Source organism: Anabrus simplex, chromosome 6 (assembly GCF_040414725.1).
Source record: "Anabrus simplex isolate iqAnaSimp1 chromosome 6, ASM4041472v1, whole genome shotgun sequence".
NCBI classification, from domain to species: Eukaryota; Metazoa; Arthropoda; class Insecta; order Orthoptera; family Tettigoniidae; genus Anabrus; species Anabrus simplex.
In genome coordinates, this window is record NC_090270.1 from 264,228,569 (window position 1) to 264,251,307 (window position 22,739).

The window sequence follows — 22,739 nt, forward strand, 5'->3', positions numbered from 1 at the left end:
GACAGAAATTTAACGCCGGAGGTAAAGGAGTTTTTAACTTACTATGTGGACGATCTAATTCTCGCAACTAAAACATTTACGGAGCATTGTGACAAGCTCGAGAAGTTGTTTCGAAACTTAAGAGCCACGGGATTTAAGATCAACCTTTCAAAATCGAAATTCTGTCAAGAAGAGGTCCTATTCGTCGGTCACATGATAGACGGTACAGGAGTACGGCCTAACCCAGTTAAGATCCAAGCCATATGCGATTTTCCCCGACCGAAGCGTATAAAGCACGTCAGACAGTTTCTTGGGATGGCGCAGTTTTTCTCTAACCATTGTCAAGGATATACCCAGACCGCCGCGCCTTTGCAGGATTTGTTAAAGATCAACAACAGGTGGAAATGGGACGAAAAGGCAGAAAGAGCATTCCAAGAACTAAAGACCTTGTTAACAAAAAGCATTAAATTAGGCTATCCTAACTATGAAAAGGAATTTATAATACAGTCAGACGCATCTAATGTTGGCATCGGAGCTTGTTTATACCAAGAAGAAGAAGGAACACCTCCCAAAAGGATATATCTAGCATTCACTAGCCGAAAATTAAGGAGCCACGAGGTTAACTATACTACGACAGAACAGGAGCTATTAGCAATCATTTACGCCTTACAGCAATGGAGAAAAACTATTTATGGATACCCAATAACGGTCAGATCAGACCATAAGGCATTAACATTTGGACTGAAAGCTGCAATGACCAATGAGCGGATAACAAGGTGGATGTTGTTCACGCAGCAGTTCCAGATAAAAATAGAGTATTGTAAGGGAAAGGAAAACATCCTTGCTGACGCCCTAAGTCGTAACCCTGTGGAGAAAGAGGAAGTAATTCATAGAATTGAATTGGTCCCGGACGATGAAGAAACATTAGAGAAACTACAGAACCTAGTACACTTGCAGCGTCTAGACGAAAGGTTGAAACAAATCATAGATAAATTGGAAGATGAAAACTGTGAAAGTGAAACAAAATTGAGAATTACGAAAATCTACAGCTTAGAGCAAGGCATACTAATGGCTAGATCAGGTAAAGGTCATAAGAGGATACGTATAGTACTACCTTCGATGTTATACAAGGAAGTAATCTGGCACATACACAGAATTACAGGTCACGGTGGCGTGGAAAAGGTAACACAAGTAATACTCGAAAAATTTACTTGGAAAGGTATTCGAAGAACGGTGAGGAATACCGTGAGAACATGCGACATATGCCAAAAGGTTAAACATGGCAGTGGTACAGTAAGACGCGAACCCAGAGCTATATTGCCTCATAAAGCTCGAGAACTATATGCTATAGATATCTTTGGTAGACTCCCAACTGCCAGAAGGGGACACAAGTACATAGTTGTAGTGATGGATGTGTTCTCTAAATATGTGTCGTTGCAACCAATTCAACGCGCCAACACAAAGCAGGTATTACAACGTCTAATCAAAAACACCTTACCTAACATGGGAAAGCCTGAGAAATTACTGTCAGACAGAGGGACACAATTTACGTCACTTCAATTCAGAGAAACCATGGAAGAGTTAGGAATTAAACACATTCTTTGCTCGGTGAGACATCCAGCGTCCAATCCTGTTGAAAGATGCATGAAAGAAATAGCGAAATTTTGTCGAATCTATTGTCCAAACCAACACTGGAAGTGGTTAGAGGTAATAGGAATAATAGAAGACAGCATGAATAACACAATACATGAATCCAGCGGACAGATACCTAAAATCATTCATCATAGTATTAAACCTGAAAGACCTTGGGACGCAGTTGTTCACCTACCTGCTGAACCTGACTTAGATATCGACGAAATTAACAAACTGGTTCGCGAGAGGCTGTACAGACAAGCACAGAGAAGGTTAAGGAGGGTACAGCATAAGAAATTCAAACCTGAATTGAAGAAAGGCGACCTGGTATTAATAAAGAAACCCGCAATTTCCAGTGTAACGAACAAAGTCTTTGCGAAATTCCTACATTTATTTGAAGGACCATTTAGGATTAACCGTTCATTCAGAAATAATGCATACGAAATTCACGACTTAAATGGAAACAGTAAAGGAGTACATAACAGTGCAAACATCAAGTTATATTTCAAAGAATAGGAAAGGGGCAAACCATCTCAAGTGATGACGAGTCAAAGAAGTACAGATTGAAGTCACTTACAGCATGAATAAACAAATTGTTCCGAAGAAAGGAGTAATAATGCAAGAAAAGAACTCATAAAGAATAGTGAAAAGTCCCATTATAAAAAGGAAGACGAATATAATAAATATATAGCAAGCCATATATTTCTTTCAACGTAGGGGAAGTTAATGTGCCGTTTCACAATTCTTTATAAGAGCTAGAGCAACAAAGATGGAGTCTCTGCGGTCAAAATCTCGAATAAAATACATTTTACGTCAGTACAGGCCAAATTATAAGTCTTTTCGTCAGTCGGTTACAGTAATAGCCGCGTTTAGAAGGCGCAGAAAAAAATGACAGATGGACATTATTTGAAACCATTATTTAAGAAAAAAGATGCTCATCTTTGACTATCAAAACTGACTTCGGTGTATTAACAGGACGCAAAACTCAATTTTAAAGGAATTATTCAGCGGAGCGATATATTGGAGATTTGGAAACGAAGATTAGTTCCCGACTACACTCTATTTGGCAGAGATCAAGATTTAAACGCCGCGCGAGAGATTTAATACGAGAAACAATAAGAGATAAGATAAGATATACTACTGTGGAACTACGTCACGCAGTGACGCAAGCCCTTGATGAAATTTGCCCGACACCGGTTAACATTGAAAGACACTTACGGACCAGTAAATTAAATGCATTTAAGCTGATAAAAGACGGCGAAAAGAAATTTATTTTCGAATCACAATATACTGAATATAAGTCTTAGACAATTCTGGACTATTTATTGATCTAACTGTTTTCCAGTAAAAACCTGTACAATCTGAGCAACGCAAGAGCTATAGTACTTGAAAAATGTCAGCAATGAGTCAAACATTCTATCATTGTTCTGTTCCATACGCACGAGTCTTCATCATGGGTCTGTAAGGAAGCAAGGCGATGCTGCTTGGATCCTGACGAGGCGAGACGATGTTGGCTATCCCGGATGACCAGTGAGCGATGATGAGAAGCCACGATGTACCCAACCACTTGTGGAGGAACCAAATGACCAGTTCATAGTCTCAGATGACCGGAGAGGAGGAAACGCCGAGACCATCTTGAGCAAAGTTAAGTCCAATATCCAAGTCGTTTTAGTAAGTAAGAAGATATTGTTTTCTTTATTTTGCTTAGTAATATTTATTGGTGCGAACACAGTGCGTAAACAAACATCTAGCTAAATTGATTGGAAGTAGGTACTCATCCGTACGAAACGTCAATTCCATTTGTAGGCGTGGTCACCAAGTGATGTTCGTTCGTAATGTTTTCTAGAGACATGCGTGAAGAGATCGCTAAGATTATTATTATTATTATTACCAGTGATGTGTAAGAATGAAGTAGGCATTTATATCTGCGTGTCATAAACTTAAGCAACGTCAAATTGTACGAGATCATGCATAGGATTTGTGTTATGAGGGAATGGCAGTAGACTATTCCAAGTTACGTTAAATTTGGTACTATGACTGTAGCAAATAAAGTAGGCATTTTTGTAATGTCGCGGCACGTTCATGTGCAAGCCAAGGTAATGAATTACATGATAAAGTGATAGTGTGGTTATATGAAATAAGAGTAATAATTATCGCGTCATGAATATGATATAGAGTTGTTGATGATGTATAATGGTTGTAGTTATTGTTTCTTCGAGAGAGAGTCATAGTTGCATGAAATAAGGTCTCGTGATTTCAAATGTTATAATTGAGAAGATCACTGATTTCTCGCCAATTCCACGCAATGATTTTTAGCCTACGCATTTTATCTAGCTCAGGACATGATCTCAGGACGTCGAGTGCAATGTTTCTTTTATCCATATTAAGTTACTTGGAGCAGCAAATGTTTATTCTGGATAGTTTGGAGCCTTCACTGATTCGCTTAGGAAGATCTCGAGAACTCACTGAATGATTACATTTCTGTATGAATTTCAATCTATAGGCCGATCACTGGTGACCTAGGGTTTCGAAGGTGAATCATTTTCTTTTAGCTGGAGATATTGTCATCCGATTAAGTAGATTTTCCGTTGGTAGCATGTGTTATTATAACCTTGTAGAACCAGAGTGATGACGTTTCTTGCCATTTCGTACGCACCTAGTCTATGTCAATAAGATAAGGTCATATTACCTTAAATTCATGAATTAAATCTTGCGAAGATGTTACTTATTGGATGATTACGACTTACAATGGACGTAGCTTAGCTCATGATGTGTAACATAAGGAAATATGAGTGTCTAAAAAAAAGCAACAAAATAGGCAGAGAGCAATATTTAAGACGTAAAACGTATATGTGTGTACTTGTCAGAACAACGCAAGAAGAGTTTAGAATATCTTCATAGATAGTCTTAAAGCTACGGACAGTCAATCAGTCAGTTGAATTTTAAGTACTGTGATAGTTTTTAGAATAAATATCAAGTGTTAGTGAACATAATCTGATGCGATGTCCAAGGACGGTTGATTTAAACAAATAGAACTCCATTTCTTGACTGAAGAATGGCTCAGAAAGTCAACATGTGTTTCTTTATTTCTCAAAATAATACAACTAGAAGGACTATAAATAATAGTTGATAGGAGTTTTCTTTTCTTTTCTGTGGATGCATCCTATATTTTTAATGTAAATAATTTTCATGTTTTATTTTCTTGCCAAGAAGGCACTTGTAAATACTAGTAGCTGTATCCAATTTAATTTATTTAATCATCACCCAACTCGCTAGGTGAATTGAAAGAGAAGGATAGGGCAGTTTATTTTTAAGAATCTTCCCACATGTGTCATGTCGTTTACAATATTAATTGATGATTTCGGAGAAGAATGAGTACTAAGAGAGGAAGCTATTTAAGCTGAGAAGACATTCAATCACTTAGGGTGAAGTGAAAAGACGTGATTTTTCCAACGTTATCGACGGATATGGATTACTAGGTCGACGATGAATCAGTCAATACTAAGGCTACTTCATTAATAAAATTTTGAACTAATTGCTTGAATATCTGATTTAATATTTAAATAAATTTTGAATTGTGAAACCTAAAAACTCTTTCTCTGTGTTCTTAGCATAAGGCTTAGTTATAAGATTGTAGTAGTAACGATCGACGACGATTTTCTTAAGAATTAATGAGAATGGTACCTAGCTAAATACGAGTAAGAGACGTCTTTCTGCGTTAGTTAGGGAATACCGTTGTTTGACCTGGTCGTTTTTCCGTTGCGGAACTCACACCCGTAGAACTCAGTCACCTGATTTATTGAAGTTAGAGCTAGTCTGGATCTCTTGTGTCCTTGCCTGGACGCGGGAACGGCGCAATACTATTACTTACGTGTTCATACATTAAATAAAGTCATATTAATATACATACAGCATACGCGTCGTGACATAACCTCACATGTTTTGTTACACAAGACAGATCACACAACAAGCAAATAATAAATGATACGACTACGATTTATACCAAGTAAAGTCCATATATAACTACGTAAATAATAATACTAATAGATGTAAACAACTTCATAGCCACACCTCATAAGTCATATTATTATTATTATTATTATTAGTATATTATTATTATCATTATTATTATTTTTATTTTTATAATCGACCTAGATATTTTCATTATTTACCCATGGGTTAGAGAATTGTTTCCACGTGACACATAAGACAATATTGTGAGATGGATAGCGGACAATGGCATGACGCTAAATGGGAAGAAAAGTCAGGTTGTAAATTTCATCATGAGGAACAGTCCTCTGAGTCTTAATTACTGTGCTGATGGGGTGATAATACCTCATGGGGAACACTGTAAATATCTAAGTAATGATCTTTCATTGGAGTAATCATATTAACGAGGCTGTTAAGAAGGGTTGCAGATTTCTTCACATGGTTAAGCCAGTATTTAGGGATTGTAGTAAGGATGTAAAGGAGAGGACATATACTGTAAGTCTCTGGTAAGATCCCAACTAGAGTATGGTTCCAGTGTATGGGACTCTCACCAGGATTACTTGATACGATAATTGGAAAATCCAAAGAAAAGTGGTTTAATTTGTTTTGGGGGCTTTCCTAAAAAGAATAGTGTTACGAAGATGTTCCAAAGTTTGGGCTCGGAAAACTTGGGAGAAATGAGACGAGCTGCTCGACTAAGTGGTATGTTCCGAGCTGTCAGTGGAGAGATGACGTGGAACGATATTAGTGTGTTTTTAAAAGGAGGAAAGATCACAATGTGAAGATAAAGTTGGAATTAAAAGAGGACAAACTGGGACAAATATTCGTTTATAAGAAGTTAGGGATTTGAATAATTTACCAATGGAGACATGTTGAATAAATTTCAAAATTCTTTGCAATTATTTCAGAAGAGACTAGATTAACAATAGATAGGGAATCTGCCGCATGTGCGACTGCCCTAAATGCAGATCACTGGTGAGTGAGTGATCGATTGATGATTGATAGAATTTAGAGGCAGAAAGAGAGTGTATCAGATAAAGAGTGGCATGTAGATGAATTTATAATGTGAAACCATGCAACGAGATTAAGATAGCAGTATCAGGTTTGTATCTCTCGTAAAATTACAAGAATACAGATTAGTACTCACGCACGAGGCTAATGGAGGCATCGATATTAATGACGTCGATGCGGTAACAATAGAGAGTTTACACATACGACGGTGGAGCGCACTAATGTTTCATAACATCATTCATTTCCGATATCCCAGCTGTGTGAAACCTACTCGGCCTGTCAACGAAAGCATTTATCAAGATTAGGTGCTTTCTCACCTGAGCAAGGTAGTTAGGGTGGACTGCCGCAGGAGGCAACACTGCAGCACGGGTGCTAGGATGGACAGCTCGTCGTGAAAGGGGCGGCCGAAACCTCTGCCGTGGTCTAGGTGAAGTGGGAAGGTGTCGTTGCCGAAGACACGGAAGGTCTCGTAGTGGTGGCGGTCCATGTTGCCCATGAGGAAGTCGAACACAGCCATGTCCATGAGGTCCAGCAGCCTGCGGCCCGAGTCGTAGGGCGGGATGTCCCGTACTAATGAGCAGTAGTCAGAGTCTACAACAAGGGCAGAGATACACGTAGGTGCTAGAATAACTCCAATAACACTCACAACACAAATAACAATGGTATAATAATATCAATCCTAACAATAGTCACACTACGTGGTTGAATGTCCAGAACTGAGGTCTTTGGTTCAGAGTGTTCCGGGTTCGAATCACTTCTGGTTAATTCCTCTGACTCCGGGATTGGGTGTTTGTGTTTACCCCAAAACACTCCTCTCCTTATTCATACAACACACCACACTACCAACCATCACAGAAACACGCACTAGTTCGTATATCCCTCCATATAGTGTTGGCATCACGGAGAGTATCCGACAGTAAAGCAGGGCCAAATGCAAATGTGCGACAAAGTTCGCACCCCTGACCCCACCAGGATGTGGGAAAAGCAATATAAGAGAGGAATAAGAAGACGGAGAAGATTAATCATTACTTCAGTTCGGATGTTATCCCTCTCCAGGCCAAGTGGAGTCACTAAATTATTTCCTTTGAGTCTGCTAACTCTTTCATATTCCCCAATGATTCCATTTAGAATCACTGTTTCATTTTTCTTATCTTTTCAAAAATTGTATGAACTTTTACACACACAATTTATTCATACCTATTTGAAGCGGTATTTTCAAGAATGTTCTTTTTCACGTGTCAAATAAATTTGGGCTGGAGAGGGTCAGGAAATTGTTATATTTCATTTCTGAGGTCATTTTACCGGAAACCTGATAAATAACTGCGTATGACGGGTTCTTGACCCCGTTTAAAGCAATTTTAAATTACACATAAATTCATATTTGGGCCATTTTTATTGCTTTGATCACATTTTGTTCATTTTAGTGGTTTAAGATCATATTTCGTTATATTTTGAGTATTTTTGTTTAAATAAAGGCGTCGTTTTTAACAAGACACATGTTATTTACGTCGATTTTCAAACTCAGGATTTCAAAATACTGTAGTAGATGTGTTGTTCCTTCTTTTCCCAAGACAGAGGGGTATAAGTTGTTGTTTTTCTTTTTTTTGTTTTTTTTGTTTTTTTTTGCGTCGCACCGACAGAGACAGGTCTTATGGCGACGATGGGATAGGAAAGGCCTAGGAATGGGAAGGAAGCGGCCGTGGCCTTAAACAGCCCCAGTATTTGCCTGGTGTGAAAGTGGGAAACCACGGAAAACCATCTTTAGGGCTGCCGACAGTGGGGTTCGAACCTACTATCTGCAGATAAGAGAGAGCGAAAGAGAAAGAGAGAGAGAGAGAGAGCGATACGAAGTGTTGGAAGAACATGAAGGTTCACTGTACGTCAACATGTTCAGGATTCATACGGTCGTTATCTAGTCAGACATTACCTCCCTGGAAAAGTATTGCAAATTCGTTTGTTTTTTTTTTCGCTTTACGTCGCACCGACACAGATAGGTCTTATGGCGACGATGGGACAAGAAAGGCCTAGGAATGGGAAGGAAGCTGTCGTGGCCTTAAATAAAGTACAGCCCCAGCATTTGCCTGGTGTGAAAATGAGAAACCAAGGAAAACCATCTTCAGGGCTGCCGACAGTGGGGTTCGAACCCACTAACTCCCGGTTGCAAGCTGACAGCTGCGCGACCCTAAACACACGGCCAACTCGCCCGGTTCGATTCTTTTTTAGAAACTGAACGTAGTATAATAACTATATACATACTGAATAAAACTTACTTCTCCTCATTCTTTGAATCACGAGGTATGAACTCCCAAATAGAGACCAATTAATGGAAATGAAGAGTGCGTGTTAATTTATAAGACAAATTATCCCAATTCATCACAAGAGAACATTCTGTAAACAGTGTTTGTAGGCGCACAGGTTACCTCGTGAGATAAGACTCATGAAGCTCACCACAAAGGCTACTTAGGACAAATTGGTGGGTTGCGTGTGTTTCTGAAGACGACCACACAAGCGCTAGTTACTTCCCCGTTAGGCACAGTACATTGATCTGCCATAGAGGGTGTTACCGTGTTTTTGTGGTAGTTATGCGTGAAAGAAGGTGCGGGTGTGAACGGGTCTCAAACTACGAAAGTAAAATTAATTTAAAATTTAACAAGGTTATATTTTCTTTTCAAAAACAAAGAAATAACAAGCATGGCAGGTACAAAGTAGCAAGTCAAAGGGTAGTTACAATATTTACAGGATTTGGGCTTCGAGCCCTGAAAACACAATGCTTGGCAATCAGCTCAGTTTTACCCCAAACACAAGTTTCAACAGAGGGGCAGAAAACCCCGTTCATGCCTAGGAGCCCTAGCTCCAAATTACACTGAAAAGCCTCCACGAGGCATACAACACTCAATTTACAAAAAGAGCCACTCGCTCTCAACTTTAAGCCTCTCAAAGGCCACACCGAACTCCACCTTCAAGTTGTCCTCACTAGACATAGACACAGGGGTAAAATACCCAACCTACTGAGGTCTATTAAATGAAAAGGGGTAATTACATGACCTCTAAAATAACAATTTGAGAGGAGGCGATCTGCACTCCTAATACACTTGTTTTTAAAACCTAATCCGGCTCTAGGCCACTAATGCAAGGGCTAATCCCATACTACAGAGGTGACTTTAGAAAAGAACAATTTGTTTTACGTTAACGAAGAATAGGTTGAGAAAATAAGTTCACCTCAAAACAATATGATTGGGAGCTCGAGAGGGTTAAGCACTCTCTATCCCGATATGCATTTTAAAAGATAGGATAGATACCAGTTTCTTTACATTTTACGGAAGGTTACATAATGGAAAAACTTCGGACCCGCCCCGAGAGTTAAACTGCTGAGCTAGCAAAGAAAGAAGTTATTAATTGGCCATTACCTTGTTGTTGACCGCTGCCGAAGAAAGAGGCGCTTCCCGCCCCCTGCTATGTACTTAACACACAGAAAGATGGAACAGAAGTGGCCCAGAGACCCTAAAATCAGCAGTTTATATACTCTCGCGGAAGGTTCTAGGTGTTAGGGGAATGAAAACACCCTCCCACAAACTTTTTATTGGGTAGGATACAGCAACCTATTCAAGTTGGGGAAGATACCTATGATTGGTCAGAAATTAATAACGGAAATTCGGGATTGGTTAAATGCAAAACAAGGGGAAAGAGAGGGGTATACAGCCAACTTAAACAATAACAGAAAGGAATTTAACAAAGAACAAACTTTTGAAATAAAATTTTCTCCAAGGAACAGTTATTTTTCTTCGCACTAGGGTGCACTATTGTATTTCTTCAGTAGTGTCCTCTAGAAGAGAAAGTTCACACTTCTTACTTCAAGCAAAACAAAAACACATCAAAAATGACACAGTTCTAAAACTCCGAAATTTACAGGTAGTGACATCTTCTGTGAAAGTAGAAAATTAATACCGTCAATAAAGTTCAGACTTCCTCCAGCAGAGGAGTTTCAACTGGCGCACATTTTAAATTAGCGGCGTGGAGGTGTACCGCCCGGTACAGACCTCCCCCCCAAAAGTTCCTCCAGGGGTTACACATGAAATCTGTTTGAGACAAGGTCCAAGTTATGATGTGGATATGAAGATTAATTGCTGAAGAATTTATAAGATTTTCGTAATGAGGTTTGATTCAGTTTCAAAATTTTTGTTGTAACTGGAGAAGTACAGTTTTTATGTTTGTAGAAGTTGAATTCAGAAGGAAAACTTTAGTTTTTAAAGTTGTGGAAAATTTTCTAAGTCCACCAAAAATTGCCGTAGAATGCCCAAGAAAGGGTAGTAAAGTTGATCTGGAATGTCCATATAGTTGATGTTGATTAAGTTGGATGGCCAGACCGGTCATTGCAGCTTGCGTCCAGAGGAGGCCGCCCGGACCCCTCAAGTACCCTGAGATACCGCTCGCCCGCACTATGAGGGGAGCAGTGGTGTTGAAACACGCCGCGCCCGCGGTGAACATATACAGGCTGCGGGCAAGTAGCAGGTCGTGCGCCGCACATCAGCCTTGGCCGGGAGGAGAGCTCCGGCTCGCCGTGCACAAGTCGTCCTCGCTGGGGTCGAGGGGGCCCTTCCTCGAGCCCAGGCGCGGCACGGCGCCACGCGGCTGCGGGGGCACTGAAACATTAAAACTAGGCGGCAGAATTGTTGGACCATCATCATTTTTTTTGAGGGCACAGGCTTGGTGGAGAAGTTGAGGGGCCAGCGGCGTGCAGATATCCATGGCATTTAATATACGCAAGCCACAGTGTGTATAGCAGGAGACGGGAGCGTGGTAATGGTCGTGGTAAGGACAGAATGGCAGTTTAACGGATCGGGGAAGGTCTTACAAAAGCTTACATATAAAACAAAATATAATAGGAGGAGCAGAATGCCTTAAAAGTGAAACTCCAAAAAAAATATAACCTTCATATTCCTTTCAAATTATATGAAGCAAGTTAACACAGAAATTACACCGGTTTCACCTGGACAGGTGAACCCTAAATATCCTCTCGGTGGCTGGATTGCTTACTAACAATGTAACCGGCGTAAGAAAATCGAGAATGATACAAGGCCCATGAAATCTGGGGGCAAGCTTGCCCGCGGGAACAAAGTTCTTGACCATAACTTGGTCACCTACCTTCAAAGGGGTGGGTCTCCGTCCACGATCATACCTTTCCCTAACCTTTTCATGAGACACTTTAAGATTGGCTTTAGCCTTCTTCCAAAGATCTTTAATGTTGTCCGGATCTATTGTCTCGGGTAGAATGTCACTCAGAGACCAGAGGTTAGAGAGCGGCGTGTTGGGAACAAACTAGAACATCAACGAGGCTGGAGTAAATTTATGTGATTCATGAACCGCCGAATTCAAAGCAAAAGCTAACCAATGCAAGGACGTGTCCCACTTGGAATGATCTTCATGATGATAGGCAATAAGCGCGGACCTGAGATTACGGTTAACCCGTTCAGCCAGCGATGGTTGAGGGTAATAAGCAGAAGTAGTTACATGAGAAATAGACAAGTCAAAACAGAATTTACGAAAAAGGTTTGATGTGAACGCCTTAGCATTATCAGACACAACATATTGGCACGGACCAAAAGAAGCAAAAATAGAATTTAGGCAAGTAATGGTGGACTGAGCGGTAGCCAGCTTAGTCGGAAATAACCAGGAAAATCTTGTAAAACCATCTACACATACAAAGATGAATTTGTTGACATTTCCCTTCGACTGGGGGAAGGGTCCTACATAATCGATATACAGGCGTTCCATGGGGCGCGACGCTTGGTGCGAAGACAGAAGGCCTACCTTGGTGGACATGGTGGGTTTACTAAGCAAACAAGATTTACACGCTTTTACCAGTTCACGGATTTCACCGTCCATACCCTTCCAGATGAACATTTCACGAATCTTTTCACGAGTTTTAAATATTCCCAGATGCCCCCCCCAATGGGATCTCATGATAGTATTTGAAGATCATAGGCACAAGAACAGCTGGAACGACAACCTTCATCATCTTGTCATGCCTCGAAGGGCAACATAAAACACCATTCCTCAGAACATAAGGGACGACATGTTCCCCAGAAGAAAGGGTTTCCATTATCGGAGCCAGCGGCGGATCTTCACGTTGGTATTTCTCAATATCCCTAAAAAGCATGGGAGCATCTGTTAAGATGGCATTAACACCAGATAGTATGGACTCGGGAGGTGATGAACTTTCGACCGGTTCCTGGGTCTCGACGTCGTTAGAAAACATACGGCTGAGTCCATCAGCAACAACATTTTCGGTACCTCTGATATGCCTGACATCGAATTGGAAGGCAGAAATACGAATGGCCCAACGGGCTATACGACCAGTACGACGCGGCCTACCTAAGACCCAGCTTAAAGCTTGATTATCTGTCTCCAGGTCGAATTTGACGTGTTCCAGATAGAGACGGAACTTTTCTAAGGCGAATAAGCCTGCCAAACCTTCGAGCTCATAGATGGAATACTTGGCTTCTTGAGCCGATAGAGTCCTAGATGCATAGGCGATGGGTCGCCTCCCTAGTTCAGTCTCTTGAAGAAGGACTGCCGCAACAGCTGACGACGACGCGTCGGTTTGGACGATGAATTTCTTCGAGAAATCAGGCATAGCAAGTACAGGGGCATTACAGAGAGCTAATTTAAGATCTTCAAAAGCGGCTTGTTGAGAAGGTCCCCACTCGAACTTGATGCCTTTCCTACGAAGAAGGTTCAAGGGCGCCGCTCTATTAGCGAAGTTAGGAATAAACTTCCTGAAGAAATTCACCATACCAATAAACCTGGCGATACCTTTAATGTCCTTGGGAGGTTTAAAATCACGGATGGCCTGTGTTCTAGAATGATCGACTGCTACGCCATCAGGTGACACAATATGCCCTAGGAATGACATAGAGGGCTTAGCAAAGGCGATCTTGGACAACTTAACGGTTAACCCAGCCTTACGAAGGCGATTGAGAACTTCTCGCAGATGATCTAGATGTTCTTCAAAAGTCTCTGAAAATACGACGACATCATCCAAGTAGTGATATAAGTACTCAAATTTGATGTCGGAGAAGACCCTATCTAGTAGCCTAGTGAGTACAGCTGCTCCCGTGGGGAGCCCGAAAGGCACGCGGTTGTATTCGTATAAGTTCCAGTCCGTGGCAAACGCTGTAAGATGTTTAGACTCTTCGGCAAGGGGAATTTGATTATAGGCCTGATTCAAGTCCAAGATAGTAAAGAACTTGGCCTTACGAAACCATGAAAAGCAAGAATGAAGGTCAGGAAGGGGCACAGATTGCAACACCACCTTCCGATTGAGAGCCCTATAATCAATGACAGGCCTGAAGCCTCCTTGGGGTTTCGGGACTAGAAAAATAGGTGAAGAATACGCCGACTTAGAGGGCCTAATAATACCATCCTTCAACATTTGATCGATGATTTCTTTCAATGCCTTCATTTTAGGTGGAGATAGCCTATATGGTGGAAAACGGACAGGAATCGAATCCGTGACCTCAATTTTGTATTCAATAAGGTCAGTAACACCAAGAGTATCAGAAAACACCTCTGGAAATGACTGACATAATTTACGAATACTATCAGCCTGCTCCTCAGGTAGATGTCTAAGGTCTAACAACATCTCATCCTGGGTAGGCGAAATAGATGAACATGACACAGAATTACATTTTAACAAGGGAATTTTACATTTGGACGCAAATTTGAATGTGCACGACTTACTCTGAAGATCGAGCACAAGACCAGTGTGAGAAATGAAGTCCGCTCCCAGTATGATGGGGCAAGACAAGTGCTTAGTCACAAACAGTTTGGTTTTCCATGTAAATTTAAAAATACGAATTTTGACCAGTAAGGAACCTAGAATTTCTAATGGGGATGAATTAGCCGAAACATATTGAACAGGAGAGGAGACATAGTCAGGTAGTTTACAAACAAACTTAAATTTTGAATACCATAGGTCCGAAATAATTGAACAAACACTACCTGAATCTAATAGAGCGGTTATAGGCTCGTTATTTAACTCAACCTTAAGAAAAGGAATAGCTGCGGGGGTATCCGCCGCAATCCTAAGACATTCTTTAGGGCATTCAAAAGATGAATTTGAAGACTGCTCGTTCCCTGAATTTACAACCTGTTTACCAGGGGCTGAGTCCCGGGAAGATGGATTAGTCGACTCAGCCGAAGCCACTAGTCACTTTTTATTATTGGCATAGGTGGAATTTGCACCAGAAGTTGAGCAGGAGGGGGTGCTATTTGAGTTTGGGCAATTCTTGGCGATATGTGAGAAAGCCCCACATTTAAAACAGCCTTGTGATGAACCAGCCCCATTCCTTGTCCCACTCGACTTGATCAGTGGACACTTATTGCGCAGGTGGTCAGGCGACCCACAAGCATAACATTTACGAGGGGTGACTGATCGGCGAGGTGGAGGCCGAGTATTACTAAAGGAAGGCGGGGGTTCTTTCGCTACACGCAAAGAATCGGCGTATCTAACTCCTTCTGCTGAGACGGCCAATGCTTCAAGTTCAGAGAAAGTTTGCGGGCACGCCGCGAAGCACAAATATGACCTATAGGGAGGTGAAATTCCCTCTACAATAGCCTGTACAATCTGATCTTCAGGAAAGTGAAGAGCAAACACCCTAGTATAGAATTTAATATCTTGGATGAAGTCAGCCAGGTTTTCATCCAAACGCTGTACACGATAATAGTACTTCTGAATCAGAGATGACCTCGCGCGGGCGGGAATAAAATTTGCAAGCAGATGTGCATGAAAATCTTCAATAGATGACTGTTCGGCTATGGCTCTTACTATTTTGTCAGAGAGAATACCAATTGCATAAGGATAGATAATTTGCAAAATTTGACATGGAGAAATAGAAAACACAAGGGCATGATCCTGAAATTCAACTAGAAATCTTAAAAATGAAATTACGTCACTGGTGGTGTTAACGGAAAATTTAGAGATACCTCTGAGCAACATTGCCAATGGATGAGGCAAGCTACTGAACCCGGGTGACATAGTAGGCAAAGGTTTCAATGGCAAGGAAGTTAATTCCGAACGGATGTTACTCAACGATGCACGGCGTTCAGATTCGTTGTCCAATGGGGCAAGGATAGTTTGAGCAGCAACGGTTATCCTATTGACTTCTCCCTTGGGAGGCGCTTCCTCACTACCTGCATTCACTGTGGTGGGTAGGTCGCTTTTGGGAGGAACTTCCCCAGTTAACAATTGAGTGACCTTGCTAGATAATTCAGACATATTTTCAAGCAGCGTACTAGCTTCCTTCTTCTGAACGTCATTCAACTTTAGAGACAACAGATCGTTAACTCTATTCGAAAAATGAAACAGCCTAGCTTGCACACGCTTAATTTGATTGGGAGAAGGATCATTTTCATCAAAAAAACTAACTACAGAAGCTAGCCCAGTAATATTCTCCGTGATCGTGGAAAGAGAGTCGTCAATTTCTTTCTCTCCCAAATTGGGGATGGAAATGGGCAAATCTAAGGACTCTCTAAGCTTGTTTGTGTCTACTGCAACCGTGCCTCCAGATTGTACATTTCTGATAGTTAACTCATAGATCAACTCCTCCTTGCGCAAATAGTTAAGATGGAGAACATCGCGAGGTCCGGGCATGATGACAGAACAATTTTGAAAAACTCAAAAAAAAATTCCAGCAACTGAGAAAATTGTTAGAGTTCGGAACAAAACAATGTTTAACCGTCAAAAGGGGCTAAATTGAGACCCATTCAACCACGCTCTGCTACCACTTGTTACCGTGTTTTTGTGGTAGTTATGCGTGAAAGAAGGTGCGGGTGTGAACGGGTCTCAAACTACGAAAGTAAAATTAATTTAAAATTTAACAAGGTTATATTTTCTTTTCAGAAACAAAGAAATAACAAGCATGGCAGGTACAAAGTAGCAAGTCAAAGGGTAGTTACAATATTTACAGGATTTGGGCTTCGAGCCCTGAAAACACAATGCTTGGGCAATCAGCTCAGTTTTACCCCAAACACAAGTTTCAACAGAGGGGCAGAAAACCCCGTTCATGCCTAGGAGCCCTAGCTCCAAATTACACTGAAAAGCCTCCACGAGGCATACAACACTCAATTTACAAAAAGAGCCACTCGCTCTCAACTTTAAGCCTCTCAAAGGCCACACCGAACTCCACCTTCAAGTTGTCCTCACTAGACATAGACACAGGGGTAAAATACCCAACCTACTGAGGTCTATTAAATGAAAAGGGGTAATTACATGACCTCTAAAATAACAATTTGAGAGGAGGCGATCTGCACTCCTAATACACTTGTTTTTAAAACCTAATCCGGCTCTAGGCCACTAATGCAAGGGCTAATCCCATACTACAGAGGTGACTTTAGAAAAGAACAATTTGTTTTACGTTAACGAAGAATAGGTTGAGAAAATAAGTTCACCTCAAAACAATATGATTGGGAGCTCGAGAGGGTTAAGCACTCTCTATCCCGATATGCATTTTAAAAGATAGGATAGATACCAGTTTCTTTACATTTTACGGAAGGTTACATAATGGAAAAACTTCGGACCCGCCCCGAGAGTTAAACTGCTGAGCTAGCAAAGAAAGAAGTTATTAATTGGCCATTACCTTGTTGTTGACCGCTGCCGAAGAAAGAGGCGCTTCCCGCCCCCTGCTATGTACTTTACACACAGAAAGATGGAACAGAAGTGGCCCAGAGACCCTAAAATCAGCAGTTTATATACTCTCGCGGAAGGTTCTAGGTGTTAGGGGAATGAAAACACCCTCCCACAAACTTTTTATTGGGTAGGATACAGCAACCTATTCAAGTTGGGGGAAGATACCTATGATTGGTCAGAAATTAATAACGGAAATTCGGGATTGGTTAAATGCAAAACAAGGGGAAAGAGAGGGGTATACAGCCAACTTAAACAATAACAAAGAACAAACTTTTGAAATAAAATTTTCTCCAAGGAACAGTTATTTTTCTTCGCACTAGGGTGCACTATTGTAGTTCTTCAGTAGTGTCCTCTAGAAGAGAAAGTTCACACTTCTTACTTCAAGCAAAACAAAAACACATCAAAAATGACACAGTTCTAAAACTCCGAAATTTACAGGTAGTGACATCTTCTGTGAAAGTAGAAAATTAATACCGTCAATAAAGTTCAGACTTCCTCCAGCAGAGGAGTTTCAACTGGCGCACATTTTAAATTAGCGGCGTGGAGGTGTACTGCCCGGTACAGAGGGTATCAAAGAGTGTTTCAAAAATAGCGGGGATCATATTTTCAGGGATGAATTCCCCTCATGTAGATAAAAAAGAAAAAAAAACATTCTTTATAACTTGTGTCAAGAAATGCTTAGCTTTCGGGTTGTCACCATCCAAAGAGTGATGTTAACCTGAACGTTTTTTTTTTCCGCAGGAGGTTGGTGTTGCAGCAGGTATTAACCTAGGACACTCCGAATATTCAGAGGCGAAGGGTGCATTAAGTGTTGTAGTTGAACGGACGAGTTGGCCGTGCAGTTAGGAGCGCGCAGCTGTAAACTTGCATCCAGGGGATAGTGGGTTCGAACCCCACTGTCGGCAGCCCTGAAGATAGTTTTAAGTAGTTTCCCATATTCACACCAGGTAAATGCTTGGGCTGTACCTTAATTAAGACCAAGGCCGCTTCCTTCCCACTCCTTGCCCTTTCCTATCCCATTGCCGCCATAAGCGCTATCTGCAAAGGTGCGACGAAAACATATTGTTAAAAAGTTGTATTTGAAGCTGTACAGTGCACATGTACTCACATCAAGAGTTAGGAGAAGTGTGCTTCATGTACTTTAGGGCGGACAGCAATGCAACACTGGTTCGTCGTTTGTACAAAGAGAACTAACTACCCAGCACGAAGATGTCCAGATCGGAAGACGTTTGAACGTATGAAAAAGGGGACGACCAAGATCTACAATTTCAGATGTAGAGGAGGGGATGTTGGATATTGTCCAAACGACTCCTTCCATCAGCCCACGAAAATTAACGATGCAAGTGAATGTCCCTTATTCGTCTGTCTGGAGATTGTTATGAGAGTAACATATATAGCCTTACCATTTGCAACGTGTATAGGTCTTGTCACCAATAGATTATCATGCACGAGCCATACTCTGCCAGTGGTTCTTGCAGCGGTGTGAGACAAATGTGAACTTCCCTGTCTTAGTGTTATTCACATTGTTCACACGGGATGACATTACCAATTTTCACAATCAGCATGCTATACTTCCATCTCATCACTAAGTGCGATTATGCGTCAGTGCGTGCGTGCCGCTGTCGTTGCTAATCAGCTAGGTGGACTCCATGTACTTCCAAACAGATTTAGGGGACAGGTGTACAGACACTTTCTGGAAAACACCATACCCGGTGTATCTGAAGACACTCCCCTGATCATTCGTCATCGGGCTCACATCCCGTATGGTGGCGGACCTGTAAACTTCAGGCATACTGCTCGCCAATACTTGGTTTGAAGGATTCTTGATGGATGGGTAGGTCAACTGCATGGCCTCCACGCTCACCTGATCTGAACTCCATCGATTTCTATCTGTAGGGCCATTTGAAATCAATGGTGTATTATTTTCCGGTTCCTGATATGGAAACGCTTCGGAATAAAATTGTAGCAGGTTGTCAGGACATACGCAATACTCCTGGAATCAGGGATCATTTTGGCAGTGCCACGCGACATCGATGAGAGACCTGTATTCACGCAGGGAGGTGGACATTTTTAACATCATCTGTATGGAAATGTGAAACGGTATGTGTCATAGATACATATTCATAACGCGGATAGCAAACATTTCAGCACCCAAGCTGTAATGGAACTTATTGATAGTCTACAGTATATTTGGCGAGTGCATCACACAAATTATGCCTACGATTTTTGAAATAGCTTGCCAGACAGTTGAGAACATAATAAATACATCTTTATTATAGACTCCTCAGCTTTCCAGTGTTCACTCTACAGGTCTCTGTGAATGATTCCCCACAATTCTCTATTTCCATCGGCTCTGTGACTGCATTTAATACTACATGCCGTATTTCAACCTTTAAAATATGAATTTAACCATCAGCGCCTTGGTCCTACGTTGCTTCTCTTAACATCCATGGCAAAGTTCTCATTAATCAAGGTAACATATCCTCCTCCATTCGCCTCACAAGTCCCCACAACCGAAATCGATTTATCCACACAGCTTCATCCATCCTGACCGAACGAGTTGACCGAGCAGTAGGGGTAGTGCGGCTGTGAACTTACATTCGGCAAATGCTGGGCTGTACCTTATTTGAGGCCACGGCTGCTTCCTTCCCACTCCTAGCCCTTTCCTATCCCATCGTCGCCATAAAACCTATCTGTGTCGGTGCGAAGCAAGGCAAATTGTTTGTTAAAAAAGAAATAAATCATCCAACGTGTTTATTTCCAACTTCGCCTTTATCTCCTGACTACCAGTGCCCTTCTTTCAATGTTTGTACAAGCAATCATCTACACCAGTCACAATAATAATAATAATAATAATAATAATAATAATAATAATAATAATAATAATAATAATAATAATAATAATAATAATAATAATAATAGGTTTATATCACATTTACGCACTACAGGTACTATACAATTAAAATTCTAAAAACTTACAGCAATGCAATACGTTCTCTATTATTATTATTATCATTATTATTATTATTATTATTATTATTATTATCATTTAAATTAAAATATCATGGCTCAAGGCAATATTTCGTTTTTAATAGTGGTTTAACGTCCTGCTAACGCCTATACAGGGTGCTCCTAAATATGTGGGAAGAATTCGGGGGATGGATATTACACCCCAAAACAACAAAATAAATTCCTATAAACATATGTTCTACGGTCAATCTTTGACGGATTATAGACTTTCAAACTGTTTGCGAGGCGTATTGGTAGCTGTAGCCATTGTTGATGAACCAGTAGTGATAATGCATTGCAATACAGTACAAGAAGCGTTCACTACTATACGCCTGAATGCACGCCTGAACACGTCGCATCATTGACGGTCGGACACGTTCAAACAAACACTCCAGGAATTGAACGTATTCGATGGCAACCTTGTTCCTCACGGGTCCGCAACGGCAGCCTGACTCCAAACTTAATCCTCAACGCGAACCTTCCCAAATTCTAACTAATAACTAAAACAAGCTCAGCTCGTAAACGATCGGCCGTAGCGCGTATGTTTGGGAACACCCTCCCTGTATTGTGTAGAGAAATAAGAAATAAGAAATAAGTTTATTCCACGGAACCACGAATATTCGCGCGATGAAGCTGCATATCCGCAATATTGTCAAGGCAGTGAAGTTGCCATGATCACCACAATGAAGGAGACAACATTATACAAGTCGGCTATTCGTTAGGTTTATAGCTGTAAAACCGCAAGGGTCGGACCTTTTTTTTTTTTTTTTTTTGCTAGTTGTTTTACGTCGCACCGACACAGATAGGTCTTATGGCGACGATGGGACAGGGAAGGGCTAGGAGTGGGAAGGAAGCGGCCGTGGCCTTAATTAAGTTACAGCCCCAGCATTTGCCTGGTGTGAAAATGGGAAACCACGGAAAACCATTTTCAGGGCTGCCGACAGTGGGGTTCGAACCTACTATCTCCCGAATACTGGACACTGGCCGCACTTAAGCGACTGCAGCTATCGAGCTCGGTGGTCGGACCTTTGACTGAATGGTAAGCGTTGAGTCCTTCTTATCAGAGGGTCCAGGGTTCGATTCACGGCTGGTCTTGGGATTTTAATCGCGTTTGATTAAGTCTTCTGGCACGGGGACTGGGTATGTCCGTTTGTCCCAACACTCTCCCCTTCACATTCAGACAAAACACCACACTACGAACCACCACAGAAACATCCCTCCACATACGGTTGGCGTCAGGAAGAGCGTCCGACTGTAAATCGAGGCCAAGTCCACATGTGCGACATAGTATGGGAAAAGCAGTAGAAGAAACAGTAGAAGAAGAAGAAGAAGAAGAAGAAGATAGCTGTAATATAGCAAGGCTCTACTACACCCTGGCCAGCTTGTATTCACTATTTAAAGAAGTGTTTTAAACACCTTATATTATTTTTCTACCGGCGTGTCTGCCTCTTACCCGGAGGCCCCGCGTTCGATTCCCGGCCAGGTCAGGGATTTTTACATGGATATGAGGACTGGTTCGAGGTCCATTCAGCCTACGTGATTACAATTGAGGAGCTATCTGATAGTGAGATGGCGTCCCCAGTCTAGGAAGCCAAAATAACGGCCGAGAGGATTCGTCGTGCTGACCATATGACACCTCATAATCTGCAGGCCTTCGAGCTGAGCAGTAACCGCTTGGTAGGCCATGGCCTTTCGGGGCTGTTGCGCTACGGGTTTTTTAATATTCTTTTCCTATCGCTTGGCCAAACCTACCGCAGAAACTGCGTTGTTAATGACGAAGATGCTCTAACTGACTGGACATGCCGAAGGTGGTTTTCAAGATTTCGACCTGGAAGTTTTTCTTAAAAGACAAATCTCGTACCGATAAACCTACGAGTACGATTAACTCATACAGAATTGTAATGGATTCTAGGAGAAAGAAAGGAAGAAATGGGTTTACATCTATACGGAAGATTGGAGGAAAGAGCACAGGGAAAGGAAACGAGAAACAAGAAAATGAAAGAATTAGGTTATTTTATGAGGCCTTCATACGGTAAAAATTGACAGAAATAAATAAATGAATAAATGAATGAATAATGATAATACATATAAATACAATTTAACCAGCACGTATTTGTTCCTGTCCCTTGGTTCCAAGAATACTGCGACATATATTTCACAGTTATATCTGCTCCCGCCAGTTAATTTATCTCAGGCTCTCTCGGACTTCCAGATAGAGGCTTGCTTTACATGAAACTGCTGTATATTGTAACAACAGCTCTCTCTGGGCTTGTTCCTTACCACCTACACAGACTGCTCGTGTGGTTTCAGGTATGTTCGTTTTATTATCCAACATTAAGAGACACTGATGGCTATCTGCTAGAGATTGTTATTATTATTATTATTATTATTATTATTATTATTATTATTATTATTATTATTATTATTATTA

The 22,739-nt window shown here is 41.2% G+C and overlaps 1 protein-coding gene across 3 annotated transcripts in view; it reads right to left on the reverse strand.

Annotated features, from left to right (window-relative positions):
* Positions 1-22,739, reverse strand: part of LOC136876422 (extracellular serine/threonine protein CG31145) — a 1,065,947-nt gene that overhangs the window by 199,832 nt on the left and 843,376 nt on the right. For 2 of the 3 annotated variants that reach the window (XM_068228422.1, XM_067150389.2), the window contains exon 6: positions 6,930-7,203. In XM_068228422.1, the coding sequence (XP_068084523.1) occupies positions 6,930-7,203 (274 nt within the window). Of the gene's footprint in view, positions 1-6,929; positions 7,204-22,739 lie in introns of those variants that run through there. The other variant, XM_067150388.2, reaches the window with a different exon arrangement.